Source organism: Malus sylvestris, chromosome 14 (assembly GCF_916048215.2).
Source record: "Malus sylvestris chromosome 14, drMalSylv7.2, whole genome shotgun sequence".
Classification (NCBI taxonomy): Eukaryota; Viridiplantae; Streptophyta; class Magnoliopsida; order Rosales; family Rosaceae; genus Malus; species Malus sylvestris.
Window position 1 is genome coordinate 14,520,456 of NC_062273.1, and position 22,255 is coordinate 14,542,710.

The 22,255-nt window shown below is 35.3% G+C and overlaps 2 protein-coding genes across 2 annotated transcripts; both read left to right on the top strand.

Moving 5' to 3' along the window:
* The first annotated feature begins 1,254 nt into the window (after positions 1 to 1,254).
* LOC126600364 (xyloglucan-specific galacturonosyltransferase 1-like) lies at positions 1,255 to 3,195 on the top strand. Its single transcript, XM_050266950.1, has one exon. It carries the CDS (start codon positions 1,262 to 1,264, stop codon positions 2,999 to 3,001), a length of 1,740 nt encoding a protein of 579 aa, XP_050122907.1. The 5' UTR covers positions 1,255 to 1,261; the 3' UTR covers positions 3,002 to 3,195.
* Positions 3,196 to 11,782: 8,587 nt separating this feature from the next.
* On the top strand, positions 11,783 to 14,001 carry LOC126598546 (probable phospholipid hydroperoxide glutathione peroxidase). Its single transcript, XM_050264917.1, has 6 exons — positions 11,783 to 12,064; positions 12,845 to 12,921; positions 13,104 to 13,165; positions 13,296 to 13,414; positions 13,527 to 13,694; positions 13,789 to 14,001. The coding sequence occupies exons 1-6, from the start codon at positions 11,816 to 11,818 to the stop codon at positions 13,819 to 13,821; spliced, it is 708 nt and encodes a 235-aa protein (XP_050120874.1). The 5' UTR covers positions 11,783 to 11,815; the 3' UTR covers positions 13,822 to 14,001.
* Positions 14,002 to 22,255: the final 8,254 nt, after the last annotated feature.

Below are 22,255 nucleotides of genomic sequence, written 5' to 3' on the forward strand. Positions count from 1 at the left end.
AATCTGTCTATTCCGGTTATTCATGGTAGTTAATTCCAAGAACAGTAACTAGTTCTCTTGTTACTTAGCATAGGTACAAGACTTGTTCATCCAAATTTACCTATAGAACGAACTCAATTATAAAGTTATTCTATAGTGATCAAGCATAAAAATAACTCGATAAGGTTGGAATTAAAATAGAAATTAACCATTAAAGTATCAACAAATTGTCTTGTCACAAAATTGTATCAAAAATAAAAAGGAAAATAAGAAACTCTTTGATAACGAATTGCAGAATGGTGCTCTGGTCCTTCCTCTTCCTCCCTTGTGCCGTGGGTTGTACCTTCTCTGTTTTGGTGACTGCTGCTACCTTCCTTTATTTTTTTTCTTTCTAAATCTGTTTTTGCACGCTGCCTTGCTGCTGCGCTGATCAGGGATAAAGCCTACCTTTTCATTTGTCACAGCCCAAGGCTTGAATAGCCTATTTTAACCTTCTTTAATCTACCCCGTTGACACACATTTGTACAAAACTTTGTATTCGGGCATAGCCCAACCTTCATGTACTAAAACTGCCATAACTGCCTCTAGAAAAATAATATTCACGAACCGTGAAATTCTACGAAAAATAGACATCCATAGATTTCCAAGAATATGTGGCACATCTCTTTGTTCTTCTCGAGTCAATACAGTTTAATCCACGAACTTGACTGATCTGCAGAGGCTGTGCTGACGACATGGAATTGCAAACCCTTTTTAGTCTCAATACTTTCTTTTTAGCTCTTTTTCCACTCTTTACTTGTTACAACCTACAAAACATAAATAGAATGTAAAAACCTATATAAAAGAGTAAAATAAAAATGTAAACAAGAATAATTAATATGTATATAATAGCAAATTTACGAGCATAAAGTAGTCCCGCCCTTATGAAGGTTGTCTTCGATAAGTACGGTACATCTTTATACGTTGACATCACAGTTTGTTTCCCTATGCATGCAAGTAGATCTGTCGTTAGGTCATCTCCTAAACTTTTCTTGCAATATAATCATTGAGATTTATAGTCAAATGCAAACCTTAATATTTTATTTAATTAGGAAAAACAATGACAGATACAAAGAATTAAGTATTAGAAAACGAATCATTGCATTCCAACGTGCAATCAAATCAGAAGCTACTTCTCAAACGTGCTTCCATGATCAAAATTATTGAAAGAGCACAACCCAACCTTTCCCTTGCAAGAACTTAAAACCAGAGGCAGGGCAATGTGCACACAAGCTTTCTCAAAATGGTCGGTGCTTCCATGGCGAAAAGAAAACCCAAAGTCCCCAAGCAACCACCCCCGAAAGAATCCTGTAGCTGTTTCAATTTTCTGCTCAAATTCATCTATCGAGCCCCGGCTGCAGTTTTCTTTCTCTTTCTTATCTACCTCTGGTCTTCCTCCACCACCATTATCTCCGGCAACGTTGTCCACGTTTGTGTTTCCTCCCGGAAGCTCAATGACCATTACTGCCTTTCTGCTGGTAAAACCCAACCCAAGTTTGAAATCCCAATTCCTGTCATCAATCATAGTTCCATTTACCTCCACACTCTTGATAAGAGTTCAAACATCCCTCTTCCCTTATCGCTTCCTTTGTACCACGGCAATGGTTCCACTAGTCCTTCTCAACCGACTGTCAACGGCGAGAAGGTGAGAGAGACCGCTGAAGTTATCCGAGCTGAGTCTGATCCGATAATTATGAGGAATGGTGAGAACAAAGACCGAGAGGAGGAAGTTGTGAACGCAAAGAAGGAAGTTGAAGAACAGATGCAACTGCACAGATCATGGATTTCGGATAAGAAGCAAGCCGGGTGCGAAGGGAGGGGAGTTTATGTGTATAACTTACCATCCAAGTTTAATTTTGACTTGATTGGTCAGTGCAGAGACATGATTACATGGTTGGACTTCTGCAAGTACTTAAAAAATGAAGCCATGGGAGAACCGATTCCAAAATTTGGAAATGGTTGGTACCAAACACATCAGCACTCATTGGAGCCAATTTTTCATCAGAGGGTTATGAAGCATCCTTGCAGGGTTTACAATGAGGATGAAGCCAAGCTTTTCTACATTCCATTTTACGGCGGTTTGGATATTCTAAGATGGCATTTCAAGAACGTCTCCAGCGACGTGAAAGACACGTTGAGTTTGGAGCTCATTACATGGCTTCGGAAGCAAAGGTCATGGACTAAAAATTCTGGCAAGGATCATGTCATTGTGTTGGGAAAAATTTCATGGGATTTTCGGAGAAAGGACCGCTCTTGGGGAACTAGATTCTTGGAGATTGATCAAATGAAAAACCCTGTCAAGCTTTTGATTGAGAGGCAGCCATGGCAGCCAAATGACATAGGAATTCCACACCCAACATACTTCCATCCAAGCTCAGATGAGGACATCATGGCATGGCAATGGAAGATCATAAGCTCACACCGAAAACAGTTAGTGAGCTTTGCTGGTGCAGCAAGGCCTGGTCAAGCTAAGAGCATAAGGTCTATATTAATTAAACAGTGCAGTTCTTCTTCCGAATATGGAAACCAATGCCGGTTTGTTGACTGTAGTTTGGGCGGATGTGATCAGCCAGAGCCAGTCATTGAGCTCTTCATGGAGTCTGAGTTCTGCCTGCAGCCTCCAGGGGACAGCCCTACTAGAAAATCCTTATTTGACTCATTGATTTCGGGCTGCATTCCAGTGCTTTTCGATCCCTTTACCGCTTATTACCAGTATTCATGGCATTTGCCGGAGGATCACGGAAAGTATTCTGTATTTGTGGACCAAGAGGAAGTGAGGGGGATGAAGGTGAATGTGTTTGATACGCTGAAGAAGATTTCAAAGGAGAAGAGAGATGATATGAGGAGGTTTATAGTGTATGAGTTGTTGCCGGGTTTGGTGTATGGGGATTCAAATGCAAAATTTGAAATCTTTGAGGATGCATTTTCCATCACAATGACTAATCTCATGGAGAGGGTGACCAAATTGAAATCAAATGTGTAGTTTGAGGATACATATTTTATTTAATTTTTTGTCTGTTCTTTCTTTCTTCCTTTTTTTTTCTATTTGGTCTCACCTTTGAATTTGTAAACAATGCATTGTGGGGAGGGAAATGAAAATTTGAGGAGCACAAAAACAGTTCATATTGTTTTATTTAACTTTGTAATTATTGGCACATACATTTTTTTTTTAATGAAAACGCATTTCATTAGAAGTAATTACAATAGGGTTTACTTTTAATAATTAATACTTACTTAGTTACTTGTATATTGACACAACACTTTTTAAACATTTCAATGAGAGACAAAAGTTAATACATGTGAAAGATGACAACATTGACTTTTTTTTCCTCTGAAGTGTAAGTTACAAAATTACCCTTTCTAGTGGAAAAGTCATTTTCACACTTCTATCTCTTCATATGTTGCTCCCTTCTCTCTCCTTCTCTCTTCAATAAATATTGGTTTCATTTAATTATTCCAATGAATGAATGAAGTTGTGGATCTACGACCTCTACCCAACTTACCATCCCATTCTCAAGTCATAAACGGCAAGTGTTGCGGTTTTGATGTTTGTTTGTAGTAGAGATAAAGTTCCACTCTGGCCTGTAATTTTAATTGCCACAATTTTAGTCTGGAAGTTTACTACATGTTGAAATTTAAGTAAAAGGGGCTTGGATTCATCAAAGATTTTTCTTTTGAGGACATAAGTGGAAGATGGAGTTTGTGGAATTGTACAACATCTCCCACATTGCATTCACGGTACTATTTTAATTGGGCAAAAAATTCAAGGAAACAAGCCATTGTTCTTGAATTGCAATAGCTAATAGTCTACAAAGTTAAATTACGACAATTGAAAGTATACCACCTAAAGTCAAATTTTACCAAACTACAGGGACTAAAACTATAATTTGGCCCTTTTCTTTTTCTCGTGACATATTAAGATTATGGTTCATATTAAAGAAAATGACTTACATGGGATAGTTACTGTCATTGTAGGGTCTCGGGCCAAAATATCATGTCATATATAAGTTTTTCTCCATATGACATGAAATTATTAAACCGAAACGCTACATCGCGGTAAGCTTGGTCCGTAGAAATTGTTCTCCATGTATCTTATGTTTGATAGAATCATAACGGGAAGAAATGAACCCTTTCCCTAACATTGTTCCCTCTCCAAAATCATGTCGATATTATGTTGTTATAAACTAATTCTACTAAAAATATACAAACTGGTAGTACTAAAAAAAGTATACAAACCTGATTCTGGATGTATTCGAAACTAATTATGAAAAAATGCTCGAAAACGGGTTGAATTGATTCTGAAAAATGGTCGAAGACTGATTGAACTGATTGTAGAAAAATGGTCGATGACAAGTTGAATTGATTCTAGTAATAAATGATACAAACTAATTCTACTTATAGTTTCAAAACTGATTCTACAGAAATAGTCGAGGATGGGTTGAGCTTATGGCACATATTAATTTTGTTTAAATTGTGAGGGTTGTGTTCTATTGAGGGCTTTAAAGCCTTAGGGGTATAGTTGGTATTTTAAAAAATTGTTTCTATGTTTTTTGACTGAGCTTTAGTTGTTTTTATGTTTTTGTCTCTCCTTAACATATTTAAAAACTAGTGCAGTACCTTGATATATAATGAAAGTTTTTATCTCTATATATAAAGCTCATTTTCATTTAACAACTTAAAAGGGCCCAAATACAAATAAGAAAAAGAAAGATATACCAATTCAAAACCAAGTTTGAAGTCCAAAATACATGAAGCTCTAACATCAAACCCTACACCGACACAAATGTCGTCGTTGCCACTATTGCTGTAAAAAAAAACAACGCCGTCATCGTTGAAACAAGTCAGAAGAAACAGAAAAAGTGATTATATAAAAATGGGGACATAGTCACGCATATAATCAGTCGACAAGTGGATACAATACTATTTAGGATCCCAAATCCGTCAAGCAATGAATTTGCAGCACACCAAGAAATGTCTAAGATAGCTATAAGGAAGAGAGGGCGCGAGGTGGAAAGATCTGTAGCAAAAGGAAGTTTTGACATACAAGAGAGTGATTGAGCATGAGATTTGGGGCAAGACAGGAGTGCAAAATTAGATATGATAGCAGGATGGTGAGTATGGGTGAGCGCAAGCCAGAGCTAGTTGGGGATGGAGGGTTCGTCCGAGTCTGTGACATCTTGTGCTGCCAAAGTGAAGAGATTGTCCGAGTCTGTAACATCTTGTGCAGCCAAAGTGAACTCGACTTCCTCTAGTGCTTGTGCTTTGATAGAAGTCTTGAGGCAGTAAATGGTTTCATGTTGTCCTAACTCAATGGTCCACTTGGTAACTCTGGATGATGCATCACGGTTGTGCAAGATGGATTGAAGTAGGTACTCCGTCATGTAGATTTCTCTGAACGATTGGAAGTATGGTCGAAGCTTTATGGCCAGAGTCACTAGTGCAAGGATGAATTTTTCCATTTTCTTGGTATCTTGTCTCTGGTTCGAGAAGAGCTTTTAACATGTAGTACACAGGTTTCTGCTCCCTAGAGTCTTCTCGAATAAGAGTCGCGCTCACTGCGCAGTCTAATACTGCCAGGTATAGGTACAAATCTTCTCCACAGGGTTTGGATAGGTACTTGTTTAGCTTTGTAAAGGCATCTTCACACTCATTTGTCCAAAGAGGCCTTTACTCTTTTCTATCGCGGTGAAGAATGGTTTGCACTTATCGATGGATCTTGAGAAGAACCTGATGTGGGTCGTGTTTTTCGACAAAGGTGTCTCGACTGTGGATCGAGTTTCAAAGTTCGAATCCTTAGCAAGATTCGTCTGGAATCTTATCTTTCCATGATGAAAACGTTTCCTCGAAGATGAAAGATGACTTGTAGGTCGTCAGAGGAAGTTGATGAGTCATCAGGGAGCTCGGTGGCGCAGCTCCAGTGTGAGCTGCATGCTCAAGCGCTGGATCTTAAATCAAGACATAGCCTACAATTTTCATGTTGCAAGGCCCATCACAACTCCCCTTTTTTCTATGTTTTTTCTTTCCTTTTTTGTCTGTTTATTCACACATATTCAATTTACACAATTTACATGGTATACAACCACTTAGTTCCACCACCTAGTGATATTTCTCTTCACTTGTAAGTAAGAGGTCTTAGGTCTGATTCTCGTCAAAGTTGAATTAGAACCACATTATTGCTAGTCTATTATGAAGTTTAACCTACTCCCCCACTCCTTATTGTAGATAATATTAGTTGTTAAAAAAACAAATTACATAATATACAATTTATGCTATGATTAAAAGAAAACACAACTTTAGCATAATTAGAAATAATGATTCAACTAAACAAAACAAGTAAATGAGAAAATTCAAGATAAAATAAATGATTGAAGAAAAATAAAGGGGTTTCTCCATTTTAATCCTTGATAAAGATTGAAATTCAATTAAAACCTTATGTTAGATTATATATTCATTATAGTCCTTTGACTAAATTTCCATGTTAGCATAAATATTAAAATTTATATTTTCTTGTTTTTAAATATTTAATGCGTTTTTTTGGTTCCTATAATGCCCCTATTAAATATTTGATTTTAATTTGCTCCATATTTTTTGGCATTGATTATTGTCTGACTTTCTAAAATGATAAACATAATTCAAAAAAATATTAGTGATACGTTACAAGAATTAACAAATACCTAATTCAAATTATTCATTATCACCATTCAAAGCATAGAGGAAATATAAATAGCCAAATCATATATTTTACATAATCGAATGCACTTAAACCATGTCCTAATGTGCTTAAATCATATAACCTAGTCGAATACACATAAATCATAGTACCAAGTCAAATGCACCTAAACCATGGTACTTATATGAATGTACCTAAACCATGGTACCTATATGAATGCACCTAAATCATGGTACCTATATGAATGCACCTAAATCATAGTACCTATATGAATGCACCTTAATCATTTAGGTACTATCAATTAGGTCTTATCCATTCGGTATGGTCGGTTAGGTACTATATAGTGTATGTCCGATTAATTTGGTACGGTCAATTAAGTTGTGATTTCACATTCTATTTTCTCAATTTGTATTTTTTTTTCATTTATCTCTAGATTCACCGTCAATTTGGCATCTAAAAGCCCATTTTTTCTTCTTTCTTCCGAATACAACGAGATTTTTGGTTTGTAAGTTTTATGGCTTTTTTTGTTTGATCATGGTTTCTGAGTTTTCTGGGTTCTTTGATTGGAATAACACATGGAGATTTATATTATAACAAACATGTTAATTATTGATCTAGTTAATTAAGCATTCTTGAAAATTAATTATATATTTGTTTCTCTAATTGGTTTTAAGAGAGTAATAAGGGTAAATAGGAAAACTAAAAATGCAATAAATTCATTAAAAAATGATTAAATGTGACATGGAATACTATAATCTGACATGGAGGACTATTTTTAGTTTTTAATCTTACATACGGTATTATTGAAAAAGCAATCTTATTTAGGGATTAAAATGAAGTTTTCTAAAAAATTAAATTGACAATATGCTAGAGTTCGACCTTTACCAACAACACTCCTACGTAACTCTTCCAACTGCTTAAGTAATCGAAAACACATATACTTTGAAGGTTGGATTTTCCTTTTGTATGTTTTACTTGTGACATTCAAGCTAAAACGCATACCACTACATGCAACTTATCCATGACATTTGGATTAAATATAAACATGAGTGATTCATTAATCTTGGTGAAAATCCTTTTGTCAAACCATGTAATCCCTAAGAGCATGATATTTACCTTAGGAGAGTACAATCCTCCATCACAAGAAGCCCAACCAATTTTAACGTGACATTCGTTCAAAATTGCATCCGATAACTTTTCTAAGCATCCTAATGGTACATAGATAGTTTAATTCAGTAATTGAAAATATCAAAGCAAGCATATAACAACACTTAAGCAATTGAAAGATAAATCTACGTATTTATGTTGCGGCTCATGGCCTCACTCTAGCAAAAGGAAATTAGTTACACATAATTATTTGAATACATAAGAAATTATCCATGAATAATCAAAGAAAGAGACAACCCTTTTTTTACAAAGAAGCTATCTGCCCTTCTCCTCCTTCCATGTGGAGCTGCGACATCCCTTCTGCTTTCTGCTATGTTGCTCGCTGCCACCTCTCCAACGCTGCAACCTTCTCCTCTATTTTTCTGCCGTGCTCCTCTCTATTTCTTTTCTTTCTCCGTGTCTTTCTCACTCTGCCTTTGTTTCTGGCCTGTTTTTTTCCCTTTTCTTTTCTGCCGTGCTCCCCCCTGTCTTCCCTCCTGTTTTTCGTTATGTTATTGCCTTTAACCAAAGGCAATAATTGCCAAAACCAACTAAAACTACAAGTGGAAGACCAACCAAACTCCACTTCATAGTGGGTACCCCATGTTCACCTATTTTCTACCATCTTTTCATTCCCACTTCCGTGTGTTCCCTCCTCCCTTCTTTCCCACTTCTCTCTTCTTTTGTTTGTTTTTATAATTTCCTTTTCTCCTTTTGTGCTTGAAATTGATCCTAAAGCAAATTTAACTGCACACTAACACAAGGTAGGGTAAAATGCAACCATTTTAACACAAAAACATCACAAAGACTTTAGAAATTGATGGTATAAATGCATGAAATATATTAGTGATCAATAATTTACATAGTATACAATCACTTAGTTCCACGACCTAGTGATATTTCTCTTCACTTGTAAGTAAGAGGTCTTAGGTCTGATTCTCGTCAAAGTTGAATTTGAACCACATTATTGCTAGTCTATTATGAGGTTCAGCCTACTCCCCCACTCCTTATTGTAGATAATATTAGTTGTTAAAAAAACAAATTACATAATATACAATTTATGCTATGAATAAAAGAAAACACAACTTTAGCATAATCTATAATTCGTAACGTGAAAAATTGGGTTCATGCATTATGTAATGGTTTTTGCAATCAGGCTAAAAAAATATCAACAATCAAGACTCGTGTTTTAGAAGAACCTAGCTTGAGATGATAAATTGTGAAGGGATTTGTAGAAGTTCTTCCTTCAATTTTGGATTTCCATTTTCAGAGTGTTATATCCTGCTCAACACACACATACACAAAAAAAAAAAAAAATAAATAAATCAATTGAAGCATATGAATTCAATAAAATAAAAAAGTTTAATCGTAATAATAATGATTGAAACAGAATATCCCCTGATTAAAGATGAACAACTTCTCTTTAGTACAGTGTCAAAAGCGTGATGATAACGTTTTGTGACCTATTTTAAGAAGGGATACTTTGGATGTGGTCCTTAATCCTTAACATTCTTTGACTAAAACTTTAATGATATTCAAAGTTTGATTAAAGTCCCTTGACTTTGTACACCTCATTATATTACAATTAATATTTATATTTTTATAGTTTTGACATTAATTGTTTGATATTTTATGAGATCTATAATCCTATAAATTTAAAATCCCTCATTATAATACTATTAGAAATGGTTACAATAAAAAAATTCAAACATTTTGATTGAATAAATGGATAAAAATAATGTAAAAATAAGAAATAATAAATGGCAAAAGAATGTATCCATAGTGTTAAAAAAATTGGTACATTTTACAAAAAAATTGGTACATTCACATATAACAAAGTGGTACATTAATAAAGAAGAATGGGTACATTGTAAATAAATTAGGGTACATATAAAAGATAAAAAATTATGAGAACAAATGAATTTTTAAAAAATAGAGGCGCTAAAAGAAATTAATACATGGGTACAAAATAAAACTAAAAAGAAAATACTACAAATTTAAAAAAATGTTGCAAATTAAAAGTGGGTACAAACTAAAAATATAAATATATGATACAAAGTTTAGGCATTAAACATAAATATATCATATGTAATTTTTCTATTATTGATTAAATATACAATGTGACGTAACGGTATACATATGAGTACAAACACAAATAAAATTTAAAAAATATGGGCACAAAAAGAAACTAATATATGGGTACAAATTAAAAATGAAAAAAAAATTGGAACAAATTAAAAATAGGTACAAACTAAAAATAAAAATATATGATAAAAAATTTAGCCATAAATATAAATATAAATATACTAATTGTAACACTTTTAACACCAAAGGAATATATTTAAAAATAAAAATATTTTATTATTCAAATAATTAATGATATTATTAATACCCAAGGACCTTGATCAAAAATTGAAAATGAATAGGATTTTAATTAATGGAGTATAAAAAAGAAGGATGTGAACCTAATTTCTCCTTTTAAGAATTTATGTGTGTTATTCTTCAAACCTTGTGCCTTTATTGTAATAACTAATAAGATGGAGATAAAACCTACTTTTCAAGTAATTCAAAGTGTAATAAGAAAGATCTTCTAGAACACAATTACACTATGTTAAATATAATTACGTTCACACTATTCACACCCCTTTTTTATAAAAACAAAAAATTCGTGTTCGCATTATTCACACCTTCCACCACACATCTCGTTTGGCTTAAGGAAACTTTATTTTAACTTATAACTTCTTTTTACACCCAACTTACTCTCTACACCCATATTAGTTCTATTAAAGAAAAAATCTCTCTTTAAACCCAAATTTACTACCTAAACAACCCCATCAAACCCAATTCAATATGTAAATTCATTCTTAAAGAATCAATCTCTCTTTAAGCCTATTGTTTTATTTGTCATGGCAACCAATTGTTATAGATGGATTGATCAGTAGTTTCAATTTGTTTTACAACTTTTTCAACGTTGTCGGTTTATAGTGCAAGGCTGCTAGGAAATGATCTTTGCCAAGCTCTTAATAGAGTAGTCCAGGTAGCTAATCTGAATGTGATTCGTGAAACTGAGTGATGCATTTCTAATTCAAGATTAAACAGTTTAGTAGCAGCTAGGCAAGCAGTTGAACTGGTGCTTTTGGAATTTGAATCATGTAAAATTATGTGGACACCTTAGTGAAAGTAAATTTCAGTAGAATTTCTCATCACATTTTCTTGAAGGATCATGGCAGTAATTTTATTGGAGTGATATGTGTTGCTTTTATAGGCATACCTAGTTGAATTGGAATCAAAACTTAACCACTTACGAGATGAGTTCCTTAAGCAAGCGCTGGTAATGACATGAAACACATTTCGATGTGCTGAAAGCTTTCTACTCTTTTTGTTTCTTGTGGTGATATGGTTTGTAATTATTGTTCTTGTTGATCGAGTTAACATGAAACTAGAGAGGAAACAAAAGCAATCGAGTTTGATTATTGGGTGATGGTAGGGTTTTATGATTGCTTTTAGAATTTAAGTCAGAATGAACGTAAGATAAAAATTGTGTGATGGTAGAGTTTGATTATTGAATGAATTTTAAATTTATTGTTAATTTCATTTTGTATTTTATGGTAATTATGTAATATGGTAAAATAGACAATTCAAATATAAAATTTAATTTTGGGTATAGAAAAAGATTAGAAATGATCAAACAAAATTTGTCCAACCATCAACCCGTCCATTTTCCCCACTTCCAAGACAAGACAGAGAGTTTGTCATTACACTTCCACGTGTGGGATTACGAAAGCACCTACGTGTCAACCTAGTATCCCTCCACGTGTGGGCCCGTAAACCATCACATTCCACTCCTTTAGATAATAAGGAACTTTAACAAAAAGCACTAGGTATTGTTCACTTTAACGAAAAACTACATTTTTATACTAAAAGGTCAATCTTGGTACTATTCGCTTTACCCTTTATTTTGTTCTTATCATTAAAACTCAAATGTTCTGTGCTACTACTCGCTTTCTCTTCCGACGAAATCTCACCGTCATCACTTCATCTGCTTCTCAGCTTCTGCAAAAGCACTTCTCGGCCGATTCCCGGCAGATCCTTTTGTGGTCGTCGCAGATTTCGCTGCTTTCGCCGTCGATCAAGATAGAGTTTTCGAGCCCGGTTTCGTCAACGTTCGGATTGAATCGTACAATGGCTAGCCAGTCCGAGAGTAAATCCCTCCACGACTTCACCGTCAAGGTTGGCTTTTCACGAATTTTGATTATTTTCATTTTTCAATTGGGATTGGGGATTTTTGTTTGGTTAGAAGCTGGGTTTTTGCGTATAGTTCTCCATTAAATGTTGAAAATGAAAATGCTAGGACATCAAATTTATAAATTAAATTTTGTAAAATAAATAACATAAATGTTGATGATTAGATTATTACGTAAGTGTTTATTAACGTTGTTATATCCTCTGGGTGGTGACACGCATTATTTAGTTTGTAAATTTGGATGTGGATTATAACAAGGATTGATTAACGTACTTGTATTAGTGACATACCATTTGATTTGCAAATTTGATTTAAAATTTTAGTTTTCCGGCATTACCGTTTCGAAAATAGTGTTGTTAAAAAGAAAAACTGATGTCAGGAGTGCTTAGGTTTTCCCCAGTTTGTTAGAATTTGGGTAGTTTATGATAATAGCCCTTGTCGGCCTTCCTCTTCAATCAACTGCGTCCCATGATCAAACCATCCCCACCCTCTCTTAGTGTAGTTTATTGTAGAATACGCTTTTAATAATAAAACCAAACAGAAAAGAATTTGAGCTCTAATTATCTTCCTTATAATTGAAATTTTAGTAGTTTTGGATTGACCCTTTGGAGCCAACCACTGTAGCTTATTTCAGTTTTGATCCCAAAAAATTGGTGGGTTTAATTTGCAAGGTGATGTGGTATAGGGGCAGCAGGTTAGCAAATCTAAACCAAACTTCATCCCGAATCCAATAAGTGCATGCATATAATGTGTCCGTTTACTCACAGGATGCCAAGGGTAACGATGTTGATCTTAGCACCTACAAAGGGAAGGTCCTGATGATCGTCAACGTCGCATCGCAGTGGTACACAATGTCTTCTATTTTCTTTCGAGTTTTTACGTGCATTCCATACAAAAATACCAAAAGAAAGAAAATCTGATAAAGATGGTTATATTCTCATAAAATGGGATGCATTATCAGCCGACGTTGTTTGTCTTTGTCTGAAGTGTGAGCTTATTATAGTTTGCTATTTAATTTTGATGCAGTGGCTTGACTAATTCAAACTACACAGAGCTAGCTCAGTTGTATGAAAAATACAAAACTCAAGGTCTGCTTTTGTGAATCTTTTATTACGTATGCATGTTTATACTTCACCCCATGGCTGTTTTCGTAGAAACTCCCTATCGTTCGGTTGCCTTGTAGGCTTGTAGCTCACACTTGCTTCTGTTGCCTTGCAGGATTGGAAATCTTGGCATTCGCGTGCAATCAGTTTGGAGCTCAGGAGCCGGGGACAAATGATGAGATTGTAGAGTTTGCTTGCACTCGCTTTAAGGCCGAGTATCCCATCTTTGATAAGGTAAGAGTTTCTTAGGATGTCATTTCCAATATGAACAAACAGCGAAAGCGTCTTCTTTTCATAGAGTTGTATTATTTTCTAGAGCTGGAGATTTACATACTACCAATTTTAGGTGGATGTGAATGGTGAGAAAGCTGCTCTGATTTACAAGTACTTGAAGTCGAGCAAGGGTGAACTCTTTGGCCACAACATCAAGTGGAACTTCTCCAAGTTCCTGGTTGACAAAGAAGGGAAAGTCGTTGACCGTTATGCTCCTACAACTTCTCCTCTTAGCATTGACGTAAGAAATCATACATTCATGACAGTTGCATTCAACTGAAAAAGTGAATTAGGATAACGAAATTGCGGTTTGTTGTCTCCCTTTTGTTTTGCAGAAGGATGTAAAGAAACTGTTGGGGGTCGCATGAACAGGCAGCTCTCTATGAAGAAATGAGAGGGAGTAAATTAGTTGAGGAATAAAAGGCACTTGCTGTAATAAGAATGCATCTCTTTGTATTGTTCGATATTTTGTAAGGGTTGCACTCTGTTGATGTTTTGAGGAAGTGTTACTTTCAAAAAACGGTCGGAATTCAGACCGGTTGAGGGTCTGTCTTTTCAAGATTTGAGGTTAGGCTAGTCAAATCAAGCACTATATATATTAGAAATCTTTGACAGTACAAGGGTAATTTTATTGATATAAAAAACCAAGTTACTCATAATACAAGAAAAAATGATAAAAAAAAAAAAAGGAGTTTTAACGAAAAGTTTGCGGTATTGTTCATTTTAACGAAAAATCATATTTTTACACTAAAAAGTCAATTCTGGTACTATTCACTTTACCTTTTATTTTGTCATTCTCGTTAAAACTCAGAGTTTTTAAATCTTTTTCATTAGTTTTCCTTAAAAAAAAAATGAAAAAGAAGAGACATAAATCTTACATTTCTAGAAACGAAAACAATAAGATACAAGAAATGAAGGGGGACATGAAATCTAACCCCTCTAATGGCAAACATAAAAGTCTAAACTTACAAAACAACACTAGTAGAAAAAACAGCTTGTGCGAGGAACAATATTTTGTCGCATAAGACGTACTTGAGCGACGAAAATAGAAACGATAAGAGAAAAAAAAATTCGCGACGAAGAGTTTCGTCACGCAAGAACACTTTAGCACGACGAATAATTGTTGGCATCGCATAAAGTCAACAAGAAAACGTGGGGTAATTTTGTTTGGCGCGAAAAACTTGCGTGACAAAAAGGGCGTTTGCACAACCAATAATTCGTCGCTCAAGTTCTTGTCAATTTTGACCATTTACTGCAGGTGAATCCAAGGAATTAATATCGCATTTAATACAGGTGTTTGCACGACAAAGGCTTCGTAGTGCAAAGGTCCTAACCTACCTATAAATATGCGTTTCTGCTATCCTGACTCTTCACAATTCTATTATCCTTATTCTTCAAAATTTTGTTCGTGCTAGGATGGCAGCTAAGAACAAGGATGAGAGTGTGCGCGATGCCAACCCGCATGATTTAAGGGATAATTTTGAGTTTGCGCATGCGATCGCTGTAGCAATGGGGAATAATCGTTCCACTGCTGAGTGGTATTATTGGGAAGATGTGCCCAGGAATGTGATGGATGAAATATTAGTAAGTATATTATTGTTGATGGATTAATAATTAAGTTTGTGAAATATTTAGTTATATGTTGGAATTAATTATTTGCATATATATGTAACAGTGTAAGTATACTCTTCATGATGATATGAACGAACAATTGATGAATTTGATGGATAATGCGTTGGAGGGAGGTTACAATGGATGACGTTATGAAGTCTTGCGGAATGGACCAGGATCATCCAAATAGTAGTTTTAAATTTATGTTTTGTATGACAATATTTAAATTTAAGGTGTTTTTTTATAAGTTATGTATTCAGACTTAATTACAATTCAATTATGTATTTGGACTTAATTAGGTTTCAATTCCTGTTGGGTTTTTTTATTGAAACCTAATGTAAGCACCCTATCCTCAGTTTATGTGTTTAAAATCTTCAATGAATATCGTACTTATGCTTAAAATAATTGTATGGATTAAGTCCTTAATTATATATAGAATAAATATTTAAGGCATTAATTATTTATAGAATAATATTTCAGGTATTAATTATTTATAGAATAAATAATTAATATTTTATTCGTTGCGCAATATATTGAGTGACACTAACTTCGTCGTGCGAGACATCTTTGTGCAACAAGTCTATGTGCTTGTTGCGCAAAGCACGGTCAGTCTATGTTCAAACCTTCCAATTAATTGCACATTGATGATGCATTTTGTGCGACGAATATGTTCATCGCGCAAAGGTGTCCTAGTGCTATATAAACACAGTTTCAGAGCCCTAGTTTAAAAAAAAAAAAAAATTGTTTAAAAAAGAATGGCTGATTTTGGAGAAGATTCTAGCAAAAAAAAAACACTTGTAGTGTGATTAGAAATGTATTGACAAAAGCAAGTGCCGTACTTTGAAGACAAAAATTTGGTTGAGGCATACGCCGAATTTAAGTATGACATTGGGAATTTGGTGCGGAGAGATTGTTCTACAAAGCTTGAGTCTTGGAAAAATGTCCCTGGGGAGTTGAAAAAATCCATGCTGGGAGAGTTATTGATAAGTTTGTGGTAAATAATGAACAATTATTTTTGTTAAAACGTAATTTTTTTAAATTACTAATTTATTGTTACTGACATTAATGTAGGTTCATTGGGATGTTGATAAAACCGAAGAGAAGCAACGAATTTATGTGGATGGGCTTTTCAAGCAAAGTTTTCGGATGTGTTGCGGGCGAATGATTGAAGTTGATGAGGGTTGTTTTTTTTTTTTTTAATAAGATTTTGTGGACTTTATATTTAATTTAATGAATAAATATGTGTTATGTGGATGAGTATTAATATTTGCATTAATTATAATTTCTATTTGGGATGGTAAATTAGTTTTGTTAATTAATTTAATGTTTAACTAGATTTGAGTTTTTGATTTATAATAAAATAAAAATTTACAATACATACAAATAAAAAACAAAAATAGAAATAAAATAAAATAAATATGCATTGCGCTATGATACATTCCTTCATCACACAATGTGTTGAAAATAATAAATTGTAAAGTAAAGGACATAAAATAAAAAAATGGTAAACTTGTGCAACGAATGCTTATTTTTTCGTCACGCAAAATCGTTCGTCCAAAAGTGAACTTTTTAATCTGGATTCAACCATGTGCAGAGGCAAACTGCAAAAAAAATTGCAGATTATGCCTCTGCACTCATCCCTTAGATTTTGCTTAATACGGCATCTGTCATTTCCATTTTCTCTCAATTTCATAATCTAATACTCCCTCCATCTTCTTCTCTAGGTTGATCGAGCTATCTCGGTGTGTTTGGTAAGCGTTTTTTATCGTTAGGGTAAAAGTATTAATGTAAATTTATACTAACGCCATTAATTTCGTTATCTATATGGATATTGTGTGTGATTAGCGATTGGTAGAGAACAATTGAGAATGACTTTTCTTCCTTTTATTTTTTTAAACATATAAAATTAATTAAATTATGTTGAACTTAATTTGTTATGTTTATATTGTGTTGTGAAATTATATTTATATTATGTTGTTAAATTTGTAATGACGTAAAAATATGTGTTGTAATGTACGGAGTTAATTGAAATTAACTTCGTACTTGGTTTTTATTTTTAGTAAAACTTAGTTTCCCGTTCGAGGATTAGTTGGATTTCGCGCATGGATGCGAAAGCATGACTGCGGTCCAATTAATTCTTGAATTATCCCATTATTTGGACAATTTGGGAATGCACAATTATGACGCGTAGTTTATGGTTGAAAGATTAGGTTTCGGTACGTTATTCAGGTCATACACCTGAAGAACTGTATCGAGATGCTGTCAAAATTCATCCACGTCGAAATCTAATCTAATGTAGCCGTAAATTACATGATATGACTACGCATTCCCAAATGGGATAGGGCCCTTACCGGAGGCATAAGGTGACATTATCATTTTGTATGAAGTTGTTGTGATTGTTGTACTGTTACTGTGGTGTTCCAGGAATTATGGACAGGACGTGGATACATAACCCGAATAGATGCGCGGACAAATATTTGGATGGAATCGAGGATTTTATTGACTTTGCACATACACACAACCCGGGTGCAACTAGAATCCAGTGTCCTTGTAGGAGGTGTAACAACATGTTAAGGGAGACAATTGAAAATGTTCAATTTCATTTAGTAAGGAATGGAATGATTGAGACATATAATACTTGGAACCATCATGGGGAACAATTAGACAATACTTTGTCTTCAAGTGCCACAAGAGTGGACAATGTTAAATCTCTTGTGGATCCTAATGAACAAGTCATGGATATTATAAATGATGTTTTTCCATTTGCATCAACAAACACCAATCAAGAAGGGGAAGATGACGTGCCTACACCAATGGACAGTGTAGAGTGTAGAGTTTGAACAATATGAAAAACTATTAAAAAATGCCAACCAAAAGTTATACCCGGGGTGCGAGAGCTTTTCCGTTCTCACGGCCATTGTGGAATTAATGCACGGAAAAATAAAGTATTGTATGTCGAACCAGTGTTTCGATTACTTTTTGAGGGTTTTCAACAGAATGCTTCTAAAGGACAATTGTTTGTTGAAAGACCATAGACATGCGCAAAAGGTATTGAATGGTCTTGGATTGGATTATGAAAAAAAATTCATGCTTGCAAAAATAATTGTATTTTATTCTACAAAGAGAATAAAGCATTGGATATTTTGTATGCAATGAGTCGAGGTTCAAAATGACATCTCATAATAGAATGACTAAGATCCCACAAAAAGTCATGCGTTACCTGTAACGACCAGAAATTTCTAATTCGGAAGCTAATTACTAAGATAGTCCCCAAATTCATTTTCTTAGCAAATATAACTAAAAGATTAATCTCAGGTATTTTATTATGGCTGCATCTAACCTTCTCGTTAGACTACCTACGTACCTTACTAAGGGATCAAGCCATTCATAGTTCACATTACGCTTCTAGAACAACATGCTAAAATTTCATTTTGATCCAACGGTCGAATCTGTCGACGTTTTAATTTACTAACTTGCAAATCCAATTCAGGAATATTTGTACATGTGACTCCCGATCCGTAAGTTCCTAAGGTCCTCAAATATTATGTATTACAATGTCTCAAAGTTTGGTGACAATCCAACGGTTGAATGGTTGTCAATTATGAAAAATCATTCGGCGGTACAATTATCCGAAAAATTTAAATATTCGAATCATCGTATCAAATTTCAACGAACGGACTTTGGATATGGGCTTAAGATATCAAGGATGTCCTGCTGTCCAAAATCCATGTAAACAGATTCTCCCCCACACGCCACCACGTGTGGTGATTTCCGGCGACCAGAAACCTACTTTTTCGTCTAACTCCAAATTCTACCAAAATTTACAGGAAGATATAGCTCAACAAGAGGAACAAGTTTTATACCTGCCAAGAAGTCCAAAAGTGGACGGAAGAGGGTCAATTCCGCTGATAAAACTGGCAGGTGCCTAAAGCTTCCCAGTGTCGATTCATCGCCCACGGTGGTCCAACGGGATCAAAGCTGGGGGTTTTTCTAGGTTATTTAGGCCTCATCACCAGGCTTCCCGAAGTGGAAACTTTCTAATTTCAGGCTGACTAATTATAGACTCCCTACTAATAGTAAGTCCACATGTTTAAAAAGTCTCACTACTTCCAAGGCTCATAACTTCTCCGTTCTAACTCAGAATTAGGATCCGTTTGCATCGACGCACTCGTATGGTCGTCCTCTATTCAAATATATTTAGAAATATGATAAAGTATATGAGGATAAAATACATCCTCATCAAAATTACATTTAGTCAATGAGAAACATTTTCATCTTTTCACTTTCCGATAAAAAAATTCCATATAATCATATATTTAAAAATTTTCAGGATATTACATTCGACCCCTATTAAAATAAATCTCGTCCCCAAGATTTCTACCCTCAAATAACTAAAAAGGAATTAGAGCTAATTCCACCATTCCATTTATAGTGAATAAAATCATAATCTCAGTCTACGATTTTATTCAAGCCCTAGAAATAAATACTTTCACGAAGTAATCATTTATACTCAGGTTTCCTACCACTCTCATTGGTAGAATAAATATCGGAAATTCTATCCATACACATTGACAAAATAAATATTACATCAAGCCATAATTCACATTGGCAAAATAAATATCACAATCATTGGTAAACTACTTACCATCATTAGCTATATGCAGCCGTTACCATGATTCTTCCTTGAAATTTCTAGCCACAATCACTGGCGATATCAACAACAGAAAATTTTGCCATTTTCATTCTTGACAAACAAATATCATAAATTCAAACCATAGCCCTCATCGGCCAAATAATTATCACAATACCAAGCCATAATCATCAGTAACTAAATGCATATCCCAATTTCAAACCAAACCACTCAAATTGGCAAATCAAATATAAGAAATTCCCACCAAATCATTGGAATTTCAAATCACAATCACTGGTAAAATCACTTACCATTATTGGCTATACACAGCCATCACCACGATTCACATTCAGAATTTGTGTGCCAACATAATCCAACCTGATGACCGGTCCCGCGGGTGATTACCTTCACTTCAATCTGACCACAACAGCACGAAGTAGGGTAACGCGAGTGTCCATTTAATCATATACCTTATAACCAAGTACCCTCCCCACAGGATATGGTACAAGTCTGACCGTGTAGGCCTCTAGAGGTTTAGGGGATCGAAACCCAAGGTAGCATACGGTGCCCCTCACTCCTAGTAACTCTCAATCTAGGAGTGTTCATTTCCAACGGCCATACCACAGACTATCCCGCAAGAGCAGCCCGTATAACACCCTCTAAAGGTTTAGGGGATCGAAACCCAGGGGAACCTCACAGTCCCTTTCACTCTTAAGTCATCAAAATCATCCTGGGAACCTACATTTACAATCCACAGGAACCTATGCTTGCAACAACACACGTGAGTAATCCATAATACATATTTGTAACTCACATATTCATAGAAATTATGAAATATGCAACCACAATGCAATCATAATTTCCACCAACTGAACTCCATAATTACAATGGAGTCACACCATATATATATATATGCCAACTCATTCACCAAAATTGTGAAATAATGCATTCACCATGCATATCACATGAAAGCCACTTCATACACAAATTTTTTGAAATAATGTGTTTGTACCATACTTGACCAATCCTGAAACTATTGAGCATCGGTCAACGTTATACTGTCAATGACCCAGAAGAGTTTCCCTCCAACCAGAAGGCCAATCATAGCGCAACACATGTTGACATCAGAATCCGATCATTGCGCAACACGTGTCAACATCAGAAGTCAATCACAGCACGACACGTGTCAATGTCAAAATGAAAAACTAGAAACTCTGTTCTATAAATAGAGATCATTCTCTCACAATATTTCTGAATGTCATTTGTACTAAATCATTCACTAGTACTCACTAAAGGAGAGCTTGAACCTATATACTTGTGTAAACCCTTCACAATTAATGAGAACTCCTCTACTCCGTTGACGTAGCCAATTTGGGTAAACCACGTACATCTTGTGTTTGCTTCCCTGTCCCTATCCATTTACATACTTATCCACACTACTGACCGGAGCAATCTAGCGAAGGTCACAAACTTCACACTTTCTGTTGTACCAAAGTCCTCACTGATTTTGTGCATCAACATTTGGCGCCGTCTATGGGAATGACACTTATTCCCACTCTCTTCAGCTTTGTTGAGCTGGTTTCCACCATTCGTACACTCTCTTTTGACCAGGCGTCCATTTCCAACATGAGGAACGAAGGAAGCCACAACACACAAAATGACACCCCTCTTGCACCTGGTGTGAAGCAACGAAAGAAGGAACAAAAGAAGTTTGCTCTTCAGGCTAAAGTCGATGAGCTGGAGGCTCAGAACAATAAGATAGCGATGAAGAATGAGATCCTCCAAGAGCAGTATGAGAAGGTTTTTGAGATGCTCCACGAGGCTAGATATACTAAAACACACGAGCTCATCATCCCTGTGGAAGTCAACCATCAACTGGGTGCCCCCCAACACGGAGGGTCATTTGCCCTCGACAAAGGTATTCCCATTGAGGAGCGAGCTACTCATCGAAATGGCGACCAATACGAGACTTCTCTCAACCCAGCTGCTTCGACCCGAAACAGGAAGAGTGAAGGAAGGCACCTCCTTACAGAATGAGTGGAAGGATCGAAAGCTGTCTTTCACGACTGTCAAGACTTCCTAAAGCAACTTTGAGACAATCTCATCCAGGTAAGCTCAAAGATCAATGACCCAAGGGCCTCTAAAAGACTCAGTCCCCTCCCATGTCCTAGGCCGACTACTAATTTGGGGAAAGGGCAATAAGTCCTAGAGAAACACGAAGGTATAGGGGACTCAGAGATGTTCCGACAGACATACCTTGGAAGTCAGTACGGCGAGTCCAGGGAAAAATCACATGCTCTTGATCAAACCTTCCTACTTCCAAGAGGATATGGAGATTTACGAAAGAAAGCTCCAGTGGTACATGACTCCACTCAAGACCCTCTTATCCTAAAACTCCTTAAGGAAGTAAATAAGTTGAAGGCCGAACGACAAGCTGCGATACCTGATTTGAACCAACCTAGGCCTAGCCCTCTTACAAGGAGGATCCTTGACACCCTTCTCCAAGCAAAGACAAAGCAGAAGCTTAGCTTACAACTCTATACTGGAAAAGAGGACCTGAT

Excerpts from the sequence above, each read along its gene's own strand:
- LOC126600364 (XM_050266950.1), top strand. The coding sequence starts at position 1,262 with ATGGTCGGTGCTTCCATGGCGAAAAGAAAACCCAAAGTCCCCAAGCAA.
- LOC126598546 (XM_050264917.1), top strand. The coding sequence starts at position 11,816 with ATGTTCTGTGCTACTACTCGCTTTCTCTTCCGACGAAATCTCACCGTC. Across the intron at positions 12,922-13,103 it reads GTCAACGTCGCATCGCAGTG|TGGCTTGACTAATTCAAACT; the intron begins GTACACAATGTC and ends ATTTTGATGCAG. Across the intron at positions 13,166-13,295 it reads TGAAAAATACAAAACTCAAG|GATTGGAAATCTTGGCATTC; the intron begins GTCTGCTTTTGT and ends GTTGCCTTGCAG.